Source organism: Bombus vancouverensis, chromosome 12, assembly GCF_051014615.1.
Source record: "Bombus vancouverensis nearcticus chromosome 12, iyBomVanc1_principal, whole genome shotgun sequence".
In the NCBI taxonomy this organism is placed as follows: domain Eukaryota; kingdom Metazoa; phylum Arthropoda; class Insecta; order Hymenoptera; family Apidae; genus Bombus; species Bombus vancouverensis.
In genome coordinates, this window is record NC_134922.1 from 2,621,164 (window position 1) to 2,646,572 (window position 25,409).

Below are 25,409 nucleotides of genomic sequence, written 5' to 3' on the forward strand. Positions count from 1 at the left end.
TGTGAGAGAGAGAGAGAGAAGAGAATCGAAGAAGAAAAGGGGAAGAGTGTAAATCGGTCATAGATGCGACAACGATGCGTCGCGATGCCTTGTAAAAGCAGGACGCACGTTTGTAAAAGTAGCATGTACAGCGTGCGGTTTCATGTGTTATTTATATTCTAAACGTATGCGAACAAAAGCCTGTTGGACCACATGGCGCGAAACGTACGAGGGCGGCGTGTGTGTGCTTGCCAAGTAACGAACAACGAAACCAGCGCTATTTCCACGTTGCTATCGCCGACGATCTCACGTTCCTCGGTTGCTATTTGTGCTTAATTTCGTTCATCTATGCCACTGATGAAGCCAATAAAATTTCATCGTCCATGGTCGATGAAGCCGTTTAGCATTTCTCCAACAGCCCCGCCATGCGGGACCGTTTAAAGGCGCATGAATAATAAGGTGCCGCTGGGAGAAACGTGGCTGGACGGAATATAAAAGCAGAAATAAGAGAATGGGAAAATACTTGGGTCTACGCTATTTCTCCCTCTCCCTCTCTCTCTCTCTCTCTCCCTTCCTCTCTCGCATTATTATTTCAAGTTTTCTGTTGCCGTACATGGACGATGAAGTGGTTTTGAACTGCTTCGACGGGATATTAATTTTCAGCCGCTGCTCTAATGTTATTGTTACCGAGACGAGTTTGCGATTGGTTTCCTCCTTGCGCTAAAAAAATGTTGGAAACTAAAAGTGGTCTTTTTTACGCATGTATCGATTCGTAATTGCTTTCGGGCTAGGGCATTTTGTGGTTTCTTGAAATTTCGGTCAAAATTGTATAATTCGGTTCTTTGACTCCTTCGCTATGAGAGATAACTAATGAAAAAGAATTTCAACTTTAGTCTTACAAATTACAATAATCATTGCAATGCCCTCAATAGCCTTAGCGAACAACCTTAAGACTTGTACGAAATTTCATTCCATCCCTAGAATTTCAAAACTTGCGATACTTTCACGATGAAACTTTTCGGTAGAAAGCAGAACACGATAAAGGGCTGGCGAAATGCTATGGAGTTTGATAACGAGACACATAGAGGATGTCTGTCGTGACGTCCTCTCTCTCTCTCTCTCTCTCTCTCTTTCTCTCTCTCCTTCGTCCTTTCGATTTTCAACCTCCGCTCGTAGATACACGTTTTAGACTCTTGTTCGGGGCCATTAACCTCTGCGCGCGAGAAACTGTGCGAACGAAAGGAACGCGTCGAGGAACGTACCATGGATTCGACAGAGCCAGGGGGTAAAGGTAAGCACGCAAAAATGCCATAAACCAGTATAGCGTAATAACCATAGTGTCTGTACGGACAGAAAGCAAGAGGGTGAGGGAGAAGTAAAACTCAGAATGAAAGAGAGAAAGAGAAAAGGATAAAGAGGGTGAAAGTGGGAGTCGAAACGGTGACAAAGGGAAGTACGATACTCTTGGAAAGCCAGTTGGGGTTTCACCAGGCGTTATATTCAATAAAATCCAAATGTACCGCAAGAGACCCTTTTTTTACCCCCTTCTGGTACTAGGCCATTTTTGCCCCAACCCTCTCCTCTCTCACCCTTTCCATCTAACTCTCCTTTACTTTCTTATTCTTCTTCTACCTATTCTTCTTCCCCTTCCTCAATTGCTTCTGTTGCTGTCAGTTTCTTTCGTTTTCCCTTTGGCTCTCTTATACGCGTACGGGAAGGTTTACCTATCGTAGAGAGGGTTGGAGGGAGGGAGGGAGGGAGGGAGAGAGAGAGGGAGGGGGACTCAAGGCCATTCGTCGAAGTTTATTTTGCGTAAGCGACGAAACTTGCCCCGAGGCAGTGTAAAATGTTCTGGATTCTTTTGCCTCGTCCTCTTCCTCGTTCTACGTCGTGTTTCTCCTACTTCCAGCCATCCTCTTACGCGTCCCTTCCTTCTTCAGTTTTTTGTCTTCCTCCTTTGGTGGCAAAACCAAGAAAGTTACCCTTGGGACAAAGATAATCCCTGTAGCGAGGAGCATCAAAGCGGCGCGCTCTCTGTTTTTGATGGGAATTAATTTGGATCTTGTTTTAATTAAAGAAGGATCGTCTCCGCAGGGGACTTTCTTCGCGAAGAAGTGGCAAGGAGGAGGAGAGTTCGCTTTTTAAACGAACCAGAATGGCCTCACTATGATTGTTTCCGCTTGGAGAAATTTTTGAAATAGACCTGTAATTGCAGAATACAGATTTTCAATCTGGTTTGTTAGTGGGATCAATGAGAACGACGACGAATTATGTGGTCAATAATTAACACTGAATTCATTCGATTTCTGAAAGATACGTACTTAGGATTTAGCGTCTAGAATCGAGGAATCGAGGAACATCCATCGGTTCTTTTATCGTTGGTTTCTAGTTGGAACGTGTAACCAAGTTTAATACTAAATCAAAGTTGCAGGAACGATTCCTTTGACGATAATGACGTTATATTCTGTACCTTATGCGACAGATATTTGTAATGAAATTTTTTCATGAATTTGTTCAGATTTATCGTCTAAGAAACTTTCCCGGATTCGATACTCGCCACAGCGAGTATTATTATTATTATTATTCGATCGATTTTTATTTCTGCCTGATATCGTGGAAACGATGCGACGCGACGACGGGATATCCCGGAGCTGTGACGCAGAAGGGAGGCGAACGAAGTTCGTGAAATTCCGTGAAGCTCCACGGGAGTTGAACGGTATGGGGGTGTTATTGGGTCGCGGCCACTTAATATGCAAATGCATCGTACAGGCTAGGCAGCTTGCTACCACTGCTGTTCACCCTGTAACCGGAGCAGGCGGCGGCCAACAGGACCAATACTTTAATTTGCATTTAAAATTGCTCAAGGGTTGACAGCCGCCACCTTGTTCTCCCGCCCTCTTATTTCAGACAGACCTGCTGTGAAACAAATGCCTCGGGCGTAATCGCTGCTCGATGAAACGGAGATTTTACTAGGAACGCTGGTCATGATTTTTTCATAGGATCAGATTCGAGAATCATCGAGCATGCCACGAGATCCTCTAAAAGTTTACGTAGATTTGTCGCGGTCCGCTTACTATTTTTTTAATAATCAATTGGAAGCTCGTTGGACCGTTAATCGCAAAAAAATGAATTAACTCGTTGGTCCGATTCACAATCTCTTGGACGTAATAATTTCTTCGTTAATAGATTTCTTGCCTTTAAACACGTTATTTATTTAGTTTCTGCTTATTCTGAAAATCAAGTATCTCAGTAATTTCGAAACTGGAGCAAATATAACAGCGATTTAGAAGCCCGATCGAAATGGACGATAACCATTGTACAAGGCATATGCTGTCGCGTTATTTGTTTGATTTATGCCTTGATATAAAATTGGCCATGCGACGCGTCTAACGGAAAAGTCAATTGGCACGTCGCGTCGCGGCGTCAAGCAGACATCATCGCGTGCAACCTTTTTCAGCTCGATCAGCCGGCCGTTTCGGTTGTTGTTTAATGCAAACAGAAAACAGCGTCCGAGGGCTTTGCCAGTCGTGCTCTTTGTACAACGACGAGGATTTATTCGCGATATTATTGCGACATCGTAAGCCAGCACGAAATCTCTGTAAAACTAAATTCGAAACAACACCATGTGGTTCCTCGGTGCTCGCGCGAAACTTGTTTGTGAAATTTCCGTTCAAACATTTATTCTACACGGCTCGATTGGAAAGCAAACACGCGGTTGCTGGTCGTGAAAATAATTTCACGAGCGACGATGTCGCGGTTAAGCTCATCGATGTAACCATCGAACGTATCGAGACACAGCACGTGCTATAAAAATAGTGGGTACTAGTCCAAATCCTATAATCATTTAGCGTTAATACGTGTACCAGCGGCGACGTATTGTTTAAAAATCGTTAGAGATAATTAGCCAGACGCTGTTTAAGTTTTGTACGATTAATGACAAGATGTGCGCGACCGCAAAGCAGATGTTTAAAGGTAGATAATAGGTATGACTTAAAATCATACCTACGCATATGTAATCACGCGTATCTAGCCACAAAATAACCAAACTGTGCAGCGTAAATGAGGCTATAAATCTCGTGGAGGACTTTAGGTGATTAAAATGAAAAATTCATCGACCTTTAAGCTGATCGAAATGCTTTCCGTTTGGTACAGTCGAAAAGAACGCAAAATCCCTGTTTGTCGCAAGTTGCGAAGATCCGAATAGATTGACTGAAGGATGGAATCGTGATATTCGGTAAGCCATGAAACGACTGTTTCGCCGCAGTAAGCGATTTTACCGAAACTCCGATTCGAAGTTCACCACAACGATACGTTCGATATCGCTTTATTCTTCGCCGAATGCCTCTCCTTCCGACTCGTTTGTTCCCCTACTGCTCCCGAAATCTGCCCTTCCATTCCCCTTTCTCTCTCTCTCTCTCTCTCTCTCTCTGTTCTTCCTCTAGCCCGTATCCGTTGCTTCTTCTTTGGATGTTTGAACTGAACGGGTGTACGGGGGTTAGGCATAATGTGAAAGGGTTGACGGGTATTGCGAACATACCGCAACAGGCTTGTACCATCGTCGATCCCTTCAGGCAGATTGTAATTTACCATGCAGCTTCTTGAGGTAACTAGAAACTGCGGAAGCACGTAGGTCGCAGAACGCGTGGCAGATCTACCGATAACAGTGATTTTTCTCTTTGATTTTTTACTAGCGCCAAAAGTTTCGAATCGCTATGTACTCTATTCAAAAGTAACATTTGCAGCAAGTTTGCAACTTAAAATTAAATGTAATAAATTATCTGGAGAGAATTGCAAGACAAAAATATGCAAAATGTCTCACCATGAATATGTTTTTCTTAGAAATAGTATAAAAAAATATATCGAGATATTATTTGATGTTATTTAATGGATTTCAGATGAATCGTCGTGTGATAGACGTGAAATTGTTTTAACTTTTACGATAGTTGCTTCCGGGCGGTCATATTTTTCCAAATTGACGAAAACAAGTACGTTTAACGATTTTTTCCTTCTCCGCTTTTTTCTTTTATTTTTTTAGATGGAAGATAGAAACGAATACGTATCAAAAGCAATAACAACGCTATCGAGTAACATTCAGTTTATTCCCCAACGGGTTCTTTTTGTTAAAGAAAATTAGTTTACTCTGTAGAATCTTTGGATTTTTGTAAATCAAGAATTCTCTGTCAATTCTACTACAATTATATTAATATTAACGAAAATGCTTTTCCCATTAATAAATCCAATGCAACAATAGAAGTTACGCTGTATTAAATTATCTTATTTGATATCTAAGGAATTCCAGCGTCTATCTGTCGCTTTTGTTTGTGATTGACTACAATATTTCGTTGCATCTCGCACATAAGCTTTCGTTCCTTTTGTTCATCATACCCTATACAGCGATCGTTTTTCGCGTTTACAGAGGGAATACTTTCAATTATATTCATAAGCCGTTAAATAATTTTCATTGTAGCATTCTTACTTGTGAGTGACACTCAGGCCGTTTCCGTTGTTTATTGTTCACGTGTAATTTCATAATTATTACGGGGAAAATAATTATATCGCTTGAAACGCGTAATATCGTTTAGTGGAAAATTGATGCAATTACTTGTGTAGTACTGATGTACATCGACGAATTAATAAACAATATGATCATAATATTAAATCGTCAGGCGTGTAATATGAATGGCTCGTCGAGCAAATGATTTGAAACAGCAGTTGTGCCTGTCAAAATTTGTTATTTAAATAGTATTCGGAATCTTGGACGAAATTCTACCAAATCGGTATATTTTCTCTATGAAGTTTCTTTGGAGTGTTAAAATACCAAACAAATATTTTACATTTAATGTTACATACAATTACATTTTATGTTTAATATTTGAGTCTTTCGGAAGCCCAATCGATCAACTTCGCATTTGGTAAACTTTTCATCATTGTTTAAATAATGTTGCGAATTATCGTATGTATATACCTAAACGAATAAATTTTATTTTCACTTACTTTTGCGTTAAGAATTTATTTGTTTCGCTTTTACCTAAAATATTCTATTCAAGACCACATTTATAAATGACAAAGAATTCGACTTTTAACAGTCGATATTATAGAATCGTTCAACTTTCAAAGAGCAATGTCGAAAATATTCGTGTGCATGATTTAATGGAAACTTTAAAATACACAATACCGTTATTACGTCAATGTATTTTCTGTTAAAAATAAAAACATCGGCCGTTATTGTTGAGAGTGAACTAAAAATAAAACGACAAACACTATTGTTACTTTGAATGATAAAAAGTTAATTGCCATATTCGCCACATTAAAAAAAAGAAGTAACAAAAGCTGGCATTCTTGTTATTAAATTGTTATTCACAAATGGCGCATGACTACAATGAAAGTCTCCCCACGAGCGCAGCGGCGCTCATTTAAATAAACGAGGCTGTTAAATTTCACCTCTATTACGTTTCAAAAATTCAAGCGCACGATTTTCCCATTCGTGAAAGGGGTTCCTATCAATTTGAATATTTATAAGGAAAGGAGGCCCCGTGAAATTCCCAAGTAGGTTTACAGATATTGGTACGATTTGACCAGCCTTTGAATACATTAATGGAACTCGAAGAAGCAATTACGCCGCACAGGCCAGCTATCTTTTCTTTCTTGCTACACTTCTAGAAATCGTTCGAACATTGTGTGAATTAAAAGAAGTATACTGGGTCATATACGAGCATGATTTTTTATTACAACTATGTATTCGAAAGCATTCGGTTTGTCCTTCGGTGTTATCGATTCACTCTGTTGCTCGAAATTCTCGACGAAGTCCATAAGAAAAAGCACAATTTCCGAACGATCGTTCATGTTAATTCGTTTTGCCTGTTTTACGCGTAGATTTTCCGAGCGTTTCGCACCACAGTTTCCGCCTCGTTAAACAATACGGTGTGGCAAGGAGAAAAAGAGAGAAAAAGAAAGAAAAAGAAAGAGAGAGGAGAGGGAAGAGAAACTGTTGCGTTGTAAAAAGCTGCTGGACAAGTATTATCGCGATGATGGAAAATCGAAAAGAGAAAAAAAAAAATGAAACTGAGCAAGTATCGGATTTAAACGTGTCCAATTATCGAGTGCGTTTCAACCAGGGACGAGTATAGGATGTTTATTACGAACAATTGTTCGAGCAGACGAAAAGAGTGAATGAGGGAAACCAAAAAAGAGAAGAGTGAAAAAAGAATAAACTGCCCCTTGTTGCTTGTTTATCGGTCGGTTGGTATCATGAATTGATGTAGAAGTTGCGTTAATTGTGCGCATCTGCACAAAAATAAATCGCGATCGAGGCAGATTAAATCGAAGTTGAATCCGGTCGCGTTTATTACTCCGGGAAATCCATGCAATTCTCTCTAATTCCGATTTTTTATCTCCATTTGTCTGCTTTCTTCTCCTGTTCCCATCCCTTTCGGTGTGCGTTTCGTAGCCTGGATTCTCGCGTTTCAGCTTTACTTTTGCGGTCGTACTTGTCCGTTCAATCGTTTTACGTTCTACGCACTCTAATAAATTATTTATAGCCTTGAAAATACTTATAGAAAATTCTACTATAGAATGACAACGAAAGAAACCTGTTTACTTAACATTCGCAATTTAACCTTTTTCTCTTGTGAATCACCGTTCGTGCTTCCCAGAGGGTCATCGAAACAGGGAATTTTGATCTACCGGAGGTGGGAGGGGTCTTAATAGCTTCTAACCCTGCCTCATATTGCAGTTTTCATGCTAGAAACTCAGAAAACATTTCACTTTTCCCTCGTCTCTCTTCCTCTCTCTCTCTCTCACACACACACTCACACACTCACTTTCGGCTCGCTTTTCCAGTCGCAAGATGCGTTCACCTTAAATTACGACACGGCAGTCTTGCATCTCCCATCTACTGTCCCCCCTCCCTGCCTAGCCCTTTTCTTCGTGGTTTACTTCTCTCATCGGGTTAAGCATCGAGTAACCGATTGCAAATACGTAGAATGGGGGTTGCGAAGACGCGGAAAAGGGGAATTGAAGTTTGCCTAGGTTGTAAGAGGAGACGCTGGTAAATATCTTCCTTACCTATCTTCTCGTCGATTTCCGGATGGCGTCTTCGTTTCGAGGAACGCCATTCCACCTCTCACCAACACGGGAACCAATAGTCGTGCAACCCCCTTACCAATGTCTCGCCGCATTTCAACGAGTTCAAACTGAATCAGTTAATCTTTAATGTGTAACCGATGTTCGGTACATCGTCTACAGTATACATTATTTCTACGGTTCTTCTTTTTGGCATAAATACGGCATACGTAGATCTCGGAAAGAAGCACTTATTCGACATATATTAAAGCTTCGAAAATTTATAATCTTTATGTCAATTAAATCGATAGTTTGCCTACAGTTTCCTGGTCAGCGAATAAAGGAACAGTTTTAACGAATAGGTTCGACTGCCTTGTTATTTTTCGGTGGTTGATGTAACTTTAAACAATAGACAAAGACAAAAGAACAAACGTTTTCTTCGCTAGCAATAATTTCGGTTTAAGAGTTCGCGAAATTTCAGTCGCGAAAATTCCCGCAGGAAATTACCGTCGACCCTATTAATATTGCACCAGAGGGACTTAAATATTTATAACTATAGAGACTGTCGTGGATTAAAAGTGTTGAAATCGGATCAAGGAATGCGGAATACAATAGGAAACTCGAAATCAAATATTTGAAGTTCCTTTTCCTGAAGAGGATTTCATTCCGCCTTGTTCTTCGTTTAGAGGATCTAAATAACTATGTCTATGAACCATTGTAGGACGCCTGCAAAGGTCTTGAATTCCGTTACGAGCTTTTACTCAGCTCACATAATTCGTTGTTGCTTTCCTGCTTCGAAATTTAATACTTTGTGTACAATTTAATTATTTGACGTTCAATTTTCTAATGGTATATCTATTATCTTAACCATAACACTCGGCAATAATTCATTTGTATCATAAGGCAAATTGATTTCGAAGAAGTCGATTATACTCTTATTATTATTCGATCGTCGCCCTTCCGCGACCACCACTTACAAACCAAGAAGAATTTATCGTCGGATCACGACGTAATTGCGGTATAATCCAGGAAACACGTCGACTCGATAATTTCGAGCGCTTTGCCATCGTTCCCTGGACGGGATAGAAATCGTTTCGCAGACATTGGTAGTCCGTAAAGGCAGACGGTTAAGAGGTGAAGGAAAAGGAAATTCCGCGGCGTGTCGCGGAGCGTTTCTCAGATGGTTGCGTTCCCCTTCTAAGACGATTATGTCAAAAAAAAGAATTAAAGATGTCAAGTTGAAAAGTGGAGCTTTAACGTACGAGGAAAACGGTGGGCGACTGGGACGAAAGGACGTGGGGGAGGGGAGGGGGTCAGGAGACGCGGAGAGATTCGGTAAAAGAACATATTGAAAGAAGTATAAAGAAGGGGCGACGTTGAAGAAAAAAGAGTCCCTCCAGGCAAAGAACAGACGTTGAAAAGATAGAACAGCTTGTTGGAGGTATCTCCATCATCGACCTTTTACACTTCGACTCCCTTTTCGTTCTCCTCCATACTTTATCTCTTCTTTTTTTCTTTCTGCTCTCTCGTATCGGATCTAGATCTTTCTACCTTCCTTCTTCCTTCCTTTCTCCTCCTCGAGAAACCGCGAGGAAGTCCTAGAAGAAGGCTCAGAGGGGTCGAAGGAGGGTAGACCAACGCCCTCTTTGGTACCAGAGCCAGTTTGCTCTTTACATTACATTTATTTTACTTCATTTTTCGCGGAATAAATGTCTTCGGGGCTTTGCCAGTCGGTTAGGAAAATACTTTCATAATACTTGGCTCCTCTTTCATCAACCCTGCACGCAACGTGCCTTCTCCCTTCTTCCAGCTTTTTCTCTTACATTATCTTCTCTCTTTCTCTGTCTCTCTTTCTGTCCGTCCGTCTGTCTGTCTGTCTGTCTGTCTGTCTCTCTCTCTCTCTCTCTCTCTCTCTATATATATATATATATATATATATATATATATAGATATATATATATATATATATATATATATATATATCTTTCTTTTCCGTCTTCTCCCTTTGCCTTTGTCTTCGAAAGGAGCGCGGTTTCTTTCTTTCTTTGCCGGAGAGAAGCCATGGAATAAAATAATAAAGGCAACCAAGGTACGACATCCTCCACCCTTCTTTACGCACCCAAGCCACCCGTTTGTTGCGTCTACCAACGAGAACTAATATCGCAGATCTTCGTTCGCGATACAAATGACAGTTTTTGGATAGCTTGCGTGGCTGATGTTATGTTATGATTTATGGTTTCAAGCTCGCGGGAAAATACTTGTCATTAAGCGATTATCGGTTTTCTTCTTGTGGAGCGGAGCCAAGTTAAAACTTCTTCCTATTTTCCGGCGGGATTCGACGAGTTTCTTAAATAAAATAATTACTGGGTAAGATTGAAATCTAATGAAACGAAGTGTTATACTCATGCGAATGATTCATCTCACTTTTTTCTCGATTAATAGGAGATCAAACATTCCTTCAATGATATCGATAATATAAAAGATTTGGTTGAAATTTATAGTGGAATGATATCGTTAGCCAAAGGATTATTTCGGAAGACCAAGGTACTCTCGATTCTCGATTCGGAGTTGGTGGATTTCCGATTGCCCCACCCGAAAACAGGTTGTTCCTTTTCTCCGGAAGGTGAGACGAAGGTAGCTCTATTGACTGTGCCAGTCTCGATAGTCCTCGGTGGTAATTCGAGAGGAAGATCTGAACGCCGATGAGAGTCGACTGATTGCGAGTCACGAGGGGGAAAGGGCTTCTCTTCCCTCACAGTTTAACGAAGTTATCAACGAAATCGGCAAAACAAGTCGGATGTAGTCTTTGTTCGGGAATCATTATCCGCCCCCTGATCTTCGATTACGCGTCTACGTGTAATGATTGGAAGAAGAATGTCTCGGGTTCTAAAGAATGAAAAGCATGTAATGTATTCGGTATAAATATTAATGCCAGAAGAAAGTGGGGAATTATCGAGGGAAAGAGTAACCGACGACCGCGAATTTGATATTGAAAAGGATGTATCTTCGAAGAGATACAATGAGGTCATAAATTATTCCTGTGAAAAAAAGTAGTCGACAAGGATTCTAATACGTATCAACGTGGATTTGCACTCTAAAAATTACTAAAAATATCAACGATAACTTGAATTTTATCTACTTACAAAGTTGCAACAAACCACTGTTTAGATTAATATATTACGCAACATGCATATAAATTTCCGAAATTTATGTCGTTATTGTATACAATAACAAGCATGTCGAAGACGCCATTGAAGAGGCGCTTAAAGCGAAATTTCTTTTATTTTATTTTGAAGTTTCATACTTTTTTACCAGGAGGATGTATTATCGAAAGACACATAGGAAAGCCTTGACAATGAAGCTGCTAAAAACTTGAGAGCAGAATACGTATTTTCAAACCAATATGTATATTAAATCAGACGTGCTGTTAAAAGTTGTACATGCAGAACTGCACCGTGGGATTTTTATTATTCTCCATATTCGCATACCTGAGAATTGCACTAATTAAAATCGTTAACAGTAAACGAAGCTTGTGGATTTAATTAACCAAAATATCTCTCCGAAGTAACTACCAAGGTAATGTAACTTGATTCGATCAACTATGATTTAACAACCGGCCATTTCACATTTCAAATGTAGATACACTCGTTTTACGTTGAAAATGAGAACATTTTGTAAGAGATCCGTATCTATAAGTAAGCTCGGATTTGGGATATTCGTAACTTTGTATCTCTTTAACGAATTCGTGTTTGAATAAAAGAAAGGAAAGAAAAGAAAAGAAATACAACAAGACAGAATGAAAGAAAGGAAAGTGGAATAAACGAATGTTCGAATAAGCGAATGGCGTATCCGAAGGATCTGCAGAAAGAATACGGCACTTTAAATGATTCTCCAGGGTGAGGGGGAGTGAAACTTTGCAATCACGTTCTGCAATAGTTTCTCATTAGTTGAAGAGTGTACAGCGCAATACACTTGCTGCACTTGGCATCTAAACTGCAGTTCTCTCTTTCCTGGACTCGCGATAGTTTGATATCGAAGAGGTGAATCGAAGGAAGAGGAGACGTTGCTCGTGAACATGGGAACGATATTCCTCCCGGAATAGCTGGAGATTGCTATTTCCTTACCTTCGTTCCCAACAATTCGTACGCCATCGAAAATCGAACACGCATTTCCGTTAAATAAAACATGCATTACGTCGGTATGACAAGGTATTCTGACAAATCATTCGCGTATTCCAATTTTCCAATCGAATTAGGCCGTAAGAAATTTTCATGTAATTAATTGATCGATATAATTTCGAATCTTAAAAACCTATAAATGTATGTAATTTTATCGATACCTATGTCATCTATGAATTCACGTTCGACAGAAGCACCTCTATCGTCGATGACGAATCATCGAGATGAATCTCTCTGGGAAGGGAAAACGAAATACAGGAAAAAATGGCCGGATTTTTGATGCGCGTGTTTTCCCCGTGTCTCGTTAATTAAGCCGTGCAGAGGTTACAATGACATATCGGAGATATCCAGCGTTTGAACTTTGATGAGAACGATGTTCGTATAGGGGTGGTTAATGCGGTGACACGCACTGGGACACCCCAGAAGGGAGTGGCCCAGCCCGGCCATTCTGGTCATTGCTCAGTCGATAATTACTTACCCCCGGCTTAATGTGCGAAGCTCATCAAACTGCCTGTGAAATATCGTTTTCACGCGCACATATGCGCCTGAATCAACGACGCTGTCATCGGAGCACGTATTACGGATACCGGGACCAAAATTTATCATGTTTGCCCGCAAAGGGTATCCGCCGACCCTGATGAAACTTCGCTCTGAACTCCACGCGGTTGAAGGATGAAACTTCTACCAAGATTTGATACTAGATAGATAGAAAATTTCTAATTTACGAATTGAATTTTTTATGATTGGATAACTTTTAGACGAACATTAATAATTGCGATTTGAATTTTGGCTTACTTTATATTTCATAAAAATTACTTCATATAAATTGTGAAATTTTATAAATCTTATCGTTTTTCCTTATATTTTAACACAGCGTCACATACATATAGTATATTTAAGGGCTTTTACATTCCTGCCTTTCCTTTCTTCCCCACAAACTTACTGGAATTTTGGAATCAGCACAAACAAAGATAAATTTAGAATGATGAAATTACGATACATTCAAGGATTGTCTCTTTCGTTCCTTTCCTTCCTTTCCACTCCTGCCTGAACCTTAAAATCAGCAGGACTAAAGGTAAATAATAAATCCGATAATTTCCTCTCCCCATCTTTCCCTTTATTTCCTTCGTTCTTCCTTAAAGTTAAACTTGAAAGTAGCAAAAACCAAAATTACGTAATAGTTCTACACTTCTTATTGTATATTCCTTCTATATTACTCTCGGTTCCCTCCTTTCCTTTATATTCATTTCCATTGCATTCTTTCTTCCCATGTCTTTCTTTCCTTCTCCTTTTTTCTTATATTTCTTCCCCATCACTTTCACATCTTTCTTCCCGTATCTTTCTCCCCGTCTCCTTTTCCGTTTTGCTTTTTATTCATTCCTCATCTTTCTGTCCTTCCTTCCATCCATATACGTACAAAATAGGATTCTAAAAGAAGCAAACAATAAATAAAATGGAAGAAATAGTGATGAAAATCTTCATCTTGGATCAGAAGAAGATAACATGGGAAGATGCGGCATGAGAAATTGCAATTTTGTATTAGAAGAATATTGATGTGATCTGGAATAGGTTTTTAAATAAATAATACAGAGTTTTCAATTTATTGTCGGTTTATTGAAATCATTTTGTAATACATACAATTCATACAATAAATGTACATGTTTCTATATCTTAACTTTTCGTAACGTACAATATACTAAATTTTAGCGCAGCACACAAAGTATCCTTAAATGGCAAATGAATTAACAATCAATGTACTATTAAGTAATTCACTGAAATTTTGTTTAATCGTAATATTTTTGTAATTTTGGTGAGGAAATGTCGTAAAGTTCGATGTTGCTTTCGTTGGAACTGCTATGTACAACATGATAAGATTTCTGTAACAAAAAATATCCAAAAATAATTATTAATAATATATTCTACAAAGTCAACTCGAATTAAATTTATGTAAGAAGAATTTTCATATATAAATATATAGAAATACAAAAATTGTATAAAAATTACTACACAATAAATATAAATTTGTAAAGTCAATTTATCAATAATAATTCCTATTTTAAATAAAATCACTAATGCATTATTTTTATTACAATAAGTAATGTCCCTAAATTTATATTCATACAAAATTAGAATTTAATTAAAGACAATATCTAACTTTGTTATCTTTAAAGTAATAGTGTAACTAAATAATAATAGAAATTAATTCTATCTTTCTTATCATTACTAAAATAAAATACAACCACTTATATTCAATAGAACAGAAACTGAAAAACGATATAAAAAATAAAATAAAGTCCCTGTGCTTTTTAAACAATATTTAAATAATTCGCTCGCCGATAAATATTTGGAAAACACCAAAAACATTCCCCAAAATCATCCATCTTCGCTGAAGACTCCCAGGAAACTGACAGCGGGCGATCCTTACCATTTTTCTTCAAATTTCTCATATTAATTATATTATGTGCAATTGTGTGTGTGTGTGTGTGTGTGTGTGTGCGCGCGCGCGCGTGCGTGTACACAGTATACAGAGTGTCGCACGACTCGTGGATAATCGACTGGGACGCGATTTTTGATGTGAAAATAAGTCATAGACATGAAATAAAATTTTTGCATTTAAAACCTCACTTTGAATAGAACAAAGTTAAAATATGTTTAATTAAGAAATGGTCTAGTGCACACGCATTATACGATACATTTCCAAAATTATTTTTCTCGAAAACAAAGCATCGTGTAAAGAAACTTTATTCTACATTTTTTACTTATTTTCACATGTAGTTTAACCTTTTGTTTGCTATTCGCTCCTGTTCAGTCTATAATTAGCCAAGTTTAAATATATTTTTGCAAGTTTTAAAATCTTTTTTTCGGAAACGGAGTGTCATATAAAAAAATTGTATTCCTTCTTTTGACTCATCTTAACACGTAGAATTAGCCAATAGTCGCCAACCGCCGTGTATGTATTGGATTGGCAACTAAGTGATTGCGGATTTTGTCATTAGGTGGTATTGACAAAATCCGCAATTACTTGGTTGCGTTACATATACGTGTCGAGAAGGAAGAGAGATTGTACTCCACTAAGAGTACAACGATCGTTAGGCGTTTGCAATAAAGAAATTGGTAAATCAATGAGTTTATAGAAGAATAGAAAGAAACTGGGTGCACGACGGAGTGAAAGCTGCAAAAAAAGATGAAAGGAGGCAGGAAATAAGCGCAAGAACAGCAGCAGCGAACTTTGTTTAACGGAATTTTATTTACGGCAAACGACTGGTAGATAGAACTGGCTGGTTGTTTCTTTCTTCCCTTGGCAGTGGAACGAGGGTTCCCAAGCTTTTTTCAATTACAGACACAAAGTTACGTTGCAGATTGATATCGGCCGAACCGGGTTCTCCCTTAAAAACTAGCCTTGGTAATAATTAAGGATCCGTGAAATTAAAAGTCTATCCCTAACAACATCAGCATGATGGCAGCGATTCTTAGGTTCCCTTCCTTTCCTCGCTTGAATATTTCTCCTCTTACCCGCTACTTTCCGCGAGCATTAAAACTCGATGAAAGAGATCCTCGAGATGCCCACGAACTACTCCCGCGGCAGCTTATGTCCTTAATTAATAACCCAATTGCATCTGGAACGATACATAGTCATTCTTTCCTTCTTCCACAAAGGCTTTTCGGCTGGCAGACTCGCCAATCTCTAATCACTCGCAAACGTTTCTCTTTCAATTTCCTTATTCCTTTTTCAACGTTTTCTAAACCGAGAATCGACGATGTTTCGCCGATCGTCCCTTTATTGTCAGCTAATTTTCTTTTCCTTTTCTTTCTTTTTTTTTTTTTTTTTTTTGTCGGTGCGTACTATTCTTTATGAAAGAAGTAAATTTTTTGAGAAGAGGTGTTCTTTCGTCTCATAAAAGTAATGGCGCGCGTGCTCCACGTCTCTCCGAAACAACAGACAGACATTGTGGAGAGTGATAGTAGATGCTTTAAGTGCTATAGAATTTGGATGATTCCTTAGTCAATCAGTCGCGATTTCTATTCAGAGATCTCCTATTTCTCACAATCAGACAGAAATGCAGAGGTCGTGCTTGGTCGTTGAAAGTCGGCAAATTTTTATCGGTCAAAGTATCGTATGTGATAGGAATAAAAGCGCCTCACGTCGATTCCGTACACTTTACATTTTCATAAGACGTAATGATACAATATCCTCGTCTGGAAAATCTAGAAAAATTGCAGTCTAATAAAGTATTTACATCCATTTGGTTGCATTTTACGAACAATTATCGCACCATCTCATTTTTCGCTATTAAATGATATTTAAAAAATGTTCTTATCGTATTTTTCCCTATGATCTCACAAAGGTAGCTACAATTTCCATCACAGAATAGGAAAGATAGAGAAATGAATTTTTTAAACTAATGGTTATTTGATCGTATAACCAGAGAAGTATGACAGAGCATGAATTTGCCGCGTAACACGTAATCAACCACACGAGGAACACCGCTCGACCAAGTAAAGACATAATTTCAATGAACAAACACAATTACTGGCTTGTTACGAAACGGGTCATTTGCCCGTCCACCGGTCTCGTCGAGAGGCCCATTTAGCCGAACAGACTGCGTTGTTCCTTCTCGATGCGTTTCGTACCGTTATGCACTTAAAGGAGCGCCGTTCGACATTGCATAAAAGCCATCGCTTTCTTCCTCTACTTGGAAATTGCCATGCGTTTCGACGGTGTACTTTGGCCCGAGGAAAATTCAATATCATTCGCGTCTCCCTTCACAAAAATACATTATCTGTCCTTTGCGTCGAACAACATTTATAAACAAGACTCTGATAAAGGCTAAAATACTTTTCAACCCTCCGATCGAGTGGCACCTAGCTTTCGGTGATTTTCAGATTTTTCGAACGTTAGTGAAACGAAATTTTATATCTGATTTCAACAGGACGTATCGCCACGTGTTCATTGCTTTTTAGTTTTATCCATTCGGAATCCGGATCAAGTCTTCATTTTTTCGGCTGACACATTGATTCTGTGCTTCCTGTACACATATTGATTCTGTTTGATGTTTATATTTATTCGTGAAATCATTGTTACGCTTACAGGTTTTTTTTTGTAGATATCGATGATAAACTTGCTGTTTTCGTATTAATAGTACTACACAGATGGTTCGATCTGTCCAATCTGCTATTATTTTGATTTTTTTGAATTTTTCGATTGTAACTGTTAAGCTCTTGAATTGCCATTTTTTTTATCGTTGCAACTGTTAATAATTCTTTATTTTATTTATTCTGTTATTTAGGATTGATCACAGGTTACGAATATCGGAAAAAGCTCTCAGTCTTATTTCGCACTTATTTCACCTCAACTTTAATTTTCACTCATTTGTCAATTTTTCTTTCAATGAAAAGATTTTTCCTACCTTTCGAAGGGAAAGGAATGATATTTTTACCTTATAATTTCTATAAATGGTTGCGTGCAATCATTTTTAATGTCGATTGCGTGTCGATACTTAATTACAATCAAATACGATTTAGTTATATACAAAGAAAAATGTGGTTATAAACGTCTAATAAAAAATAGAAAATAGTGCGTGATACATTCTCTGTCTGAGGAATTTGTTGTGCGTTGCGGAGCGAGGTGAGGGTGGGGAACAACAAGAATCAGGAAAAGATGTAAGAATCGTAGTCGACGGTTATTCGGACTTGGAGGGTCATACTTGTTCTTATTATAAGGATACAACGGGTATTGCGTAAGCAGCTTGATCTGTCGACCTCTTGAAATCGAAGAAGATTGTAACTCTAAGGGTAGCTGTAGCCTTCGGGGCGTGTTTCGCTCACGACTCGCTTTATTACATCGCCTTCCTCTTGTTCCACGGATTCGTTCGACACAACGACACCTCTACTGTCCATCACCTCCATCCTCTTTCGTGTCTTTTATTTTTCTTTCTCTTCTACTTCCGCTTGTTCTTCTCCGCCTTCCTCGTTCCTCTTGTTCTCGAAATCTTGTGTTTCAAATCGATAGACGCTTTTATGCAATCGCGTGCTTCTGACCCGACTCTTCTCGCTTTCCTTCATGTTCGATCAGAGCTCTTGATGTCGTTATTCCACGATGCGATAAGTTTCTCGTTAGTTTCGACCGTATCGATGATTCTCTCGTCGATTAAAATATCTACTCTTTTCTGAATTTGAGACATCGGAAGTTATAATTTAGAATTATTATTGCCGTTTCTCAAAATTACAAGGTATTTATAAATTATTTGCTCTTCTTTGTTTATCGAACAAATTTAACGTATGTATGTATATAACATCGTTATTGTCGTTATTAATAATTTTGCGTACAATTCACTATCGAGGTAATTTTCGTCGCGATTTCGTTCCATTTCCTGTATCGCATTAGCATGTTACAGAAAGCAAGTAACAGAGATTGTATTATATCTACATTTTGCGTCCGCGCAATTTCTTCTTCGGCCATTGTACACAGTACAGCAATTGCACAGGCGCATACCCTTTTTCCTTATGCATTGCATATCGAATCGATGATTGCTTCTTTGCAATCTCGCCATTGTGGCTCGTACGAGATGGAAATATTCGAAAATTGTATATCGCTATTTCGTTTATTTATCCTTCGTACTTTCCTTTTATTTTCTTCAACTACAAGAATAATAGCAGCATTACCGTATCCTGTTACTGCGCTTCGCTCGCATCACGTTTCCATCGGGATACCGAGCAAGGTATAACAAACTATCGATTACCTATAACGAATTAACTTCTTTTTCAACTTTACAAAAGTTTTAAGTAGTCGGGATAATTTTTAATAACACGGTGTTATTTTTCTTCGATGATAATTTTGTCATTTTAAAAGGAAAGCTAAAGTTAATATTCGTGCAAATTTTAAGTATAGAGACGTTGAAATCTTTTGTCGTAAGAACGAATACAATATTGAAATAAATGTATGAATTCATTACGTTGAAGGAGTTAAAGTAGTATCGTAGAGCACTATAGGAGGGAGCATGTTTCTTAAAACGCAAAATATTACTCTTAGGAAAACCCATGAGCTACCTACTCCTCGCGAATTTTAAATTTGTAAAAAAAGCTTATGGTATGAAAAGGGGTCGTGGAAATTTCCGCTAAAATTTAACCACGGACATTTAGCAACGATCGTCCAGCAAAATTGACCGAAACATTGTCCGACTCTGGTCGGAGACGTCGCTGCCGGCCCTGTTTTTTAGCCGATACGCTGGAAAATTAAGCAAACCGTGATATCTGATCATTCTACCGTTTTATATATCTTTCGCTCAACGGCGTTGATTTTGATTTTTCCCACCAGTTAGCGGTCGGCTGGAAAAGCGACAGGGATTCTGGCCGAGCAGGCCGAAGGGTGGTTAGTAATTAAGAGTGAAGGGTAGTTTGGCAAAAGTGGATGGAACGAAGCGTTCCTGGCAATTAATTTTCGCACCCAGTTTCAGTTTGCAGTCCCACTCCTAGCATCCTGGCTCAGCTACCCCCCCCCCCTTTTTCTCTTCCCTTCACGATGCCTGTATCTCTATTCGCTTATCGTTCAACAGGATAATACACGTATACGTGTATATATAGAAAGGGACCAAGCACGCAGAGTTGCCAAGGAGGACGATGTGTGACACCTTTCAACGGTGTCAACCACGCTAGTTTAAGCTTTTGCCAACGTTCCAGTGTTAATACCATGATTAATATGCGGCGCCTCGCTTTTCACCAGACCAACGACTATCTCTCTCCGTGACTAAGACCAGCTCTGTTACCTGTACGCCTTTTACAGAACATACGCGCTGCTATTCAAAGTTTACTTACAACCTGCAGCGAATTCCATTTCGTATTTATTAAACGCGCATACGTCACTCGTTCACACGCTGTGTCGATTCTTATTAATTACGCTTGAGTTGATGATTCTTCCGTGCTGAAAAAGCAATCGTGTTTGTTTCGAACTAAGTGGTTCGCGAGTTATTTTATCGTGCTGCGAGAATTTGGCATTTAGAGAAGGATAGAAATGGTAAAGATTGCGATGCGTATACAAATGGGAAAAAGTTCACTTATCAGAATTGGATTGTTTCTTTAATTATCAAGTAAGCTACGTAGTATGTAGTGTGTACATACGATAAATGCGTCATGCGCCACACATACATGTATTTAAAAAATATACGATATCGATATAAATAGACAACCTGATTCTTGCCAATAATGAGATTATACATTCATATCATTCATATCTGTTTATTCGACCAATCGCGGGGAGACGTAGTCACTAGGAGAGACGTCAACGGGAGTCGTAAATTCCCGTTACGATTATAACAATCGACACCATGACTTGATCGATCCCCTGATTTCCGTTGAGATAATAGGGGTGATTGAGTTTGTATAACACTGTGATTCACAGAATTATAAATTATATATTTCCAACACTTAGATTACACTGATGAGCATAGATAGATAGATAATCACTTATCGCACGAAGATAAGATAGATATGTACGTTAGAGCAGGGCTCTTGTAATTGGATTGAATGTATTAGTGGACGTAGCACTATAAGATATTTAGGAGAGGAAATGTATGCTCGACAATACCGAGACCGACTCTCGCGTTATGCTTAGACTGCCCCGATAGGCATTAGCGTTAGATTTTGTAGTTGACTTTTCCAACGATGTAGAAGAAGTGAAGTTGAGTGACGATGCTGTGTCGGAGGAAAGCTAAGGATGGGTGTGTCTAGCGCACGGGACCATCGGATTTGTTGGTGACGATTTTAGTTAGGAGAGTGAGGGAATAGGCTTCGTTGTTAATTGGTTAAACGAAGGGTCTTAACCGCCCTCGAGAGAAAGTGGTTAGTGGGAGGAAAGTTGCAGCATACGTGAGAAAAACTAACTTTCCCTTGTCAAGCCGTGGTAGACAAGAGCCTTTAGAAATTCTTCGGAAACAGACGTTTGTTTGGTTTGAAGGACCTCTACCAGGAAATTCCTGAGATTTATGGAAGATACTTAAGGCTATTGAGGGTACGCCGTACGGAAGAGCGGACATCTGGTGTCCGTCTGGCCCGCGGTGTGTGACCTGGGCCAGGCAGAGAGTCGCCCGGCGTAACAATATCTGTATATGAATTGTTTTTGTATGATACAATAGGAGAAATTATCATCAACATTTAATACCTTCCATAATTTTGATGTTGATTAAAGCAGTTTTTTGTAAGAAATTATCGAACAAACGAGGTCGGCGTCAAATTTCCATAACGTAGATGCGTTTAGATGCAGTTTTTCGATCGGCCTGTACGAATTTTTCGCGCTGGCTTAACTCTCATACGATGGAACGCGATTATAAAGGCAAAGAGATTTGCGCACGAGGATTTCACCGACAGATTATAATAGTTTCTAAAATGTGAGGACCGATGGAAGAGACTGCAGCGACATTTTGTTTAATAATTTCACCAAGTCGAGCACATTTTTACGCTACGATAAATATTCAACCCCGTGAAATGTTCTTTGATACATTTAGGATTACGTATCCGCTCCTGACTTTTATCGTTTTACACGGTGATTTTAATTTTTTAATTTCTCATTCGTTGCAAAATTGTTTACACACTGCAAATTATAAAATATAAAAAAGGTATTCTCCAAGTTCATGCACATTCTATTTAAAATTTTAATCAATGAATTTGGAAATATTGTACAGAGAATGGAATAATTGCTAAACGATATAATCTTGGATAGCAGAATCCTATGGGTTATAGATGAATCGATAAATATAATATTAATTATATTGATTCGGTAAAAAAAATAATCGTAATACAATTTGGTAAAAATTAACGATTTGCAGGGACAATTAAATACGTATATGCGATGGATAAACAAAGTTGTTACGATGCTATGTATATACGTACAAATGAGATTCTACAGATAATTCGGAAATATAACGCATAGTAGGAAACATAGCAAGAGGGTAGGTTCGGTATAGTGATCGATCAGATTCGTTGTGATGTTCTTAATTATTTATCGTAAGATATACGATGATAAATGTCGGTTATAAAACAACGGCGTAGCTTTGTTACGGTAAATTAGCTTTGAAACTCGCCACGAGATCTGAAGTTCGCGTATCAACTTTGAATATTAAGGAAGACTGATGGAAACTTTTCAGACCCTATTTATAAACATTTTAGAAGTTTCGCCAAACTCATTCCGACATATTAATAGTTATTAAGTTGCCGTACGTTAATCACTTATACATTCGTACTCTTTTCAGGCAGTCAATTTTCAATATAACAGCCGTAGAATGATTTTGTTAAAAGATTACTGCGATTATTTTAGCGAGCATTCTTAGATCAAAGGACATAAACTACGAAATCGAACGAAACCTATCAACCATCCTCTTTTGCTTATGGTCTTCCAAAGTGTCTCACGCCACCGTGGAAACATATTTTCTTTGTCCACCCTCGACACGACAGGGAACAGAAAAATCCGAACAAGCGATCACGTAGTAGCGTGGCAGTTGCTTAATAACAATTATTAACCAAGGTAATCCTTACATCGGACACGATGGTGGCGGCATAAAGAAAGTCGAGGCGCTACATGGTGGGGGAGTTAACTAACTAGTTAGGCGTTACGAGGATTTACGATAGGTCCTATTTCACGTAGCTAACCAGCCGCGGGAACTGGCTCGTAGGGTCAGCGTCTATACGGGGAACAGAGAGAACGAGAATGCAAGGGTGTGCGCAGGGTTACGGGCCTTGAATAGGTAGGGAGTACACGTACGCCACAGGCAATAGTTTTCAGCTACCAGTAGTCATTTGTAATTGGAAGCCAGCAACGTTGGCTTTATTGCTACCATAAAGATCTCGGCTTCCTCGGTCGACCGCGGTCTCTTCTTGGTCGCTCCGCCTTTCGCCTCTGTCCTTTGTGTCGGCGCTAGAGTATAGTTACCGCAACGTACGCTTCTTGCGATTTACGCAAATTAGCACCGCGAACGTTTCTTATTCTTCCTCCACTTTTTGTTCTCACATATAAATCAGAAGTATCGTAGATGATAATCTCACCGATACGCGTTGATAAGCTTGTCGAACTATTTGTTTTTGCGAATCTCGATGGACCTTCCGTGATGGGAACATCGAATGACAAAATAAGACTGATTTATAGTTATGAAAATTAATCGAGGATGTACAGGAAGATTTGGTTTCTTGGCAAATTAACCCTAGTTCGGGGAAATCCGTCGAAGTGGCAAGTTTTAGTTGCGGCACGTAAATGTATTTTTTCAAACAAAACGTTAAATAGAGATATCTTTTTCAAGATAGCATTTGTTAAGACGATTAAATGACTATATTTTAAGGAAAGACAATTTGTTATACTTATATAAGTAAACTTTATGTCAAATTGTCACATATATATGTATTTGAATGTATGTATGTGTGCATGCTGCCATCTATTACATATGTTAACGTTATTTATTGCGCATGTTAATATAGCTGCATAATTCACAACATGGTTCTGTAAATAGACCGTGTAATTTATTTTCGACGTAAATATGTCTTTAAACGAATTTTTTTTTAACTAGGTATTCCACATACAAGATTCTGTATCGACAGGCTCTGATGAAACTAACGATAACATAGGCAGAATAGTAAAAATACACAGCTCGAATTATATATATATATATACATATAGAATATGAAAACGGATATCCAAACGACTACCAATGCACGGCCAGAATTTTTCAATCCTCAGGCTTGTAGAAAATACAATATTTGGCTTTTTAAAACATCTGATACTTGAGACAAAAAAAAAAAAAAAATTAAGCGAAACCACATGATTCATTCATGTGAGAATTGTTGAAACTAATATAAATATTTTCTGTGCAAAGGTTGACAAATTTGTAAATTAGCGATTTTATCGTTGTGAAATGCACGCCACGAATTCGGTTACAAATACAACAGAAAGGAAAAAGGAGGAAGTTTAACATTTGCGTATGCATACAAACCGCATTATAATTCGTTGGCCGGTAATGAAATTCTCTTTGGCTTGCCATCAACTCCCCGGGGGATTTGGTTTATATACGGCATCCCGATGGACACAAATGCAGTAGTCATCAATTTACGGTATTACGACGAAGTACTAACGCATAGAGCTCATAGTTCACGTTGCCTGATCCCCTTACGGGGCTACCGATATCTTTGACGGAAAACGGCACGTTAGAACGTTCTAACACAAATTCGTTCGGCTGTTCACGTAATTGTCGATTGAAAATAATCCGATCTCTTATTTTATTGGATATTGGTGTTTAATGACTAATCAGTATCCTCGAGCTATAAAAGCACAAAAAAATTCAGCCAGATTTCAGTTATATTAATTAATATTTTTTACAGTATCCGAACCTTGATAAATTACGTATAATGTAATTTCTGTCAATAATTCTTTTCGAAATTTATTCATTCTCAAGACGATCGAATGATCGATCGATCGTTGAGTTTAATTCCTAAAAACTCCATATCTTTAGCTTGAAATGTTAATTTCATAAACCTAATTTTCAAATCAATGATAAAAGTAGATTAAATTAACAAGTACAATGACGTAAAACGAAAGACCATTCGCATGCGATCAGATTAACTAAAACAAAAGAAATACAAAAGATCTATCTGCGTTCTATAATTTGTAGTTTGGCGTATAGTTGTATAGTAGTTGTAATAATTCACAGATTATTGGGAATCATGCGGATCACAAAGAAAATAGATGTATGAAACAACTTGGCGATAGAGTTGATACTCGCATAAATTACTTGTATGAAAATAAGCGAATTGGCAAACGTCGAGTCTCATTAAAATTCATTAATCGTGTAAGACCGTCCGTTTTTCACCGGTTGACGGAATAAACATATACCTTCCAACGAATTGAGCGACTACGCAACATTCTACCATATTATTTATCGCTTAATTCGTATGAACCGATTCGATTCGGCTTGATTAAATACATACGGTAGTCAATGAATGAACTGTCGCGTGCCCGCGGCGTTCAACGTGATCGAAGCCATTTTTCATTGGAACATGCTCGATTGGCAATTATGTCTATACGATATCGTCAGAATTATACCACGGCGGGGCAGAGATATCATTCTGTCCTGTTGATCGTTTAAATATTTATTCGTCGATAGACGGCATAAGTAAAAACCGATTCCATAAAACTTTTGGAAATAATACGGTGAAGCT

The 25,409-nt window shown here is 38.5% G+C and overlaps 1 protein-coding gene across 2 annotated transcripts in view; it reads right to left on the reverse strand.

Annotated features, from left to right (window-relative positions):
• Positions 1–13,935: 13,935 nt before the first annotated feature.
• The window catches only part of LOC117164964 (membralin), a 161,625-nt gene continuing 150,151 nt past the window's right edge, over positions 13,936–25,409 (reverse strand). The window contains exon 12 of one of the 2 annotated variants that reach the window (XM_076623007.1): positions 13,936–14,095. In XM_076623007.1, coding sequence (XP_076479122.1) covers positions 14,003–14,095 — 93 coding nt within the window. In that variant the 3' untranslated portion in view covers positions 13,936–14,002. The remainder of the gene's footprint in view (positions 14,096–25,409) is intronic. The other variant, XR_013059633.1, reaches the window with a different exon arrangement.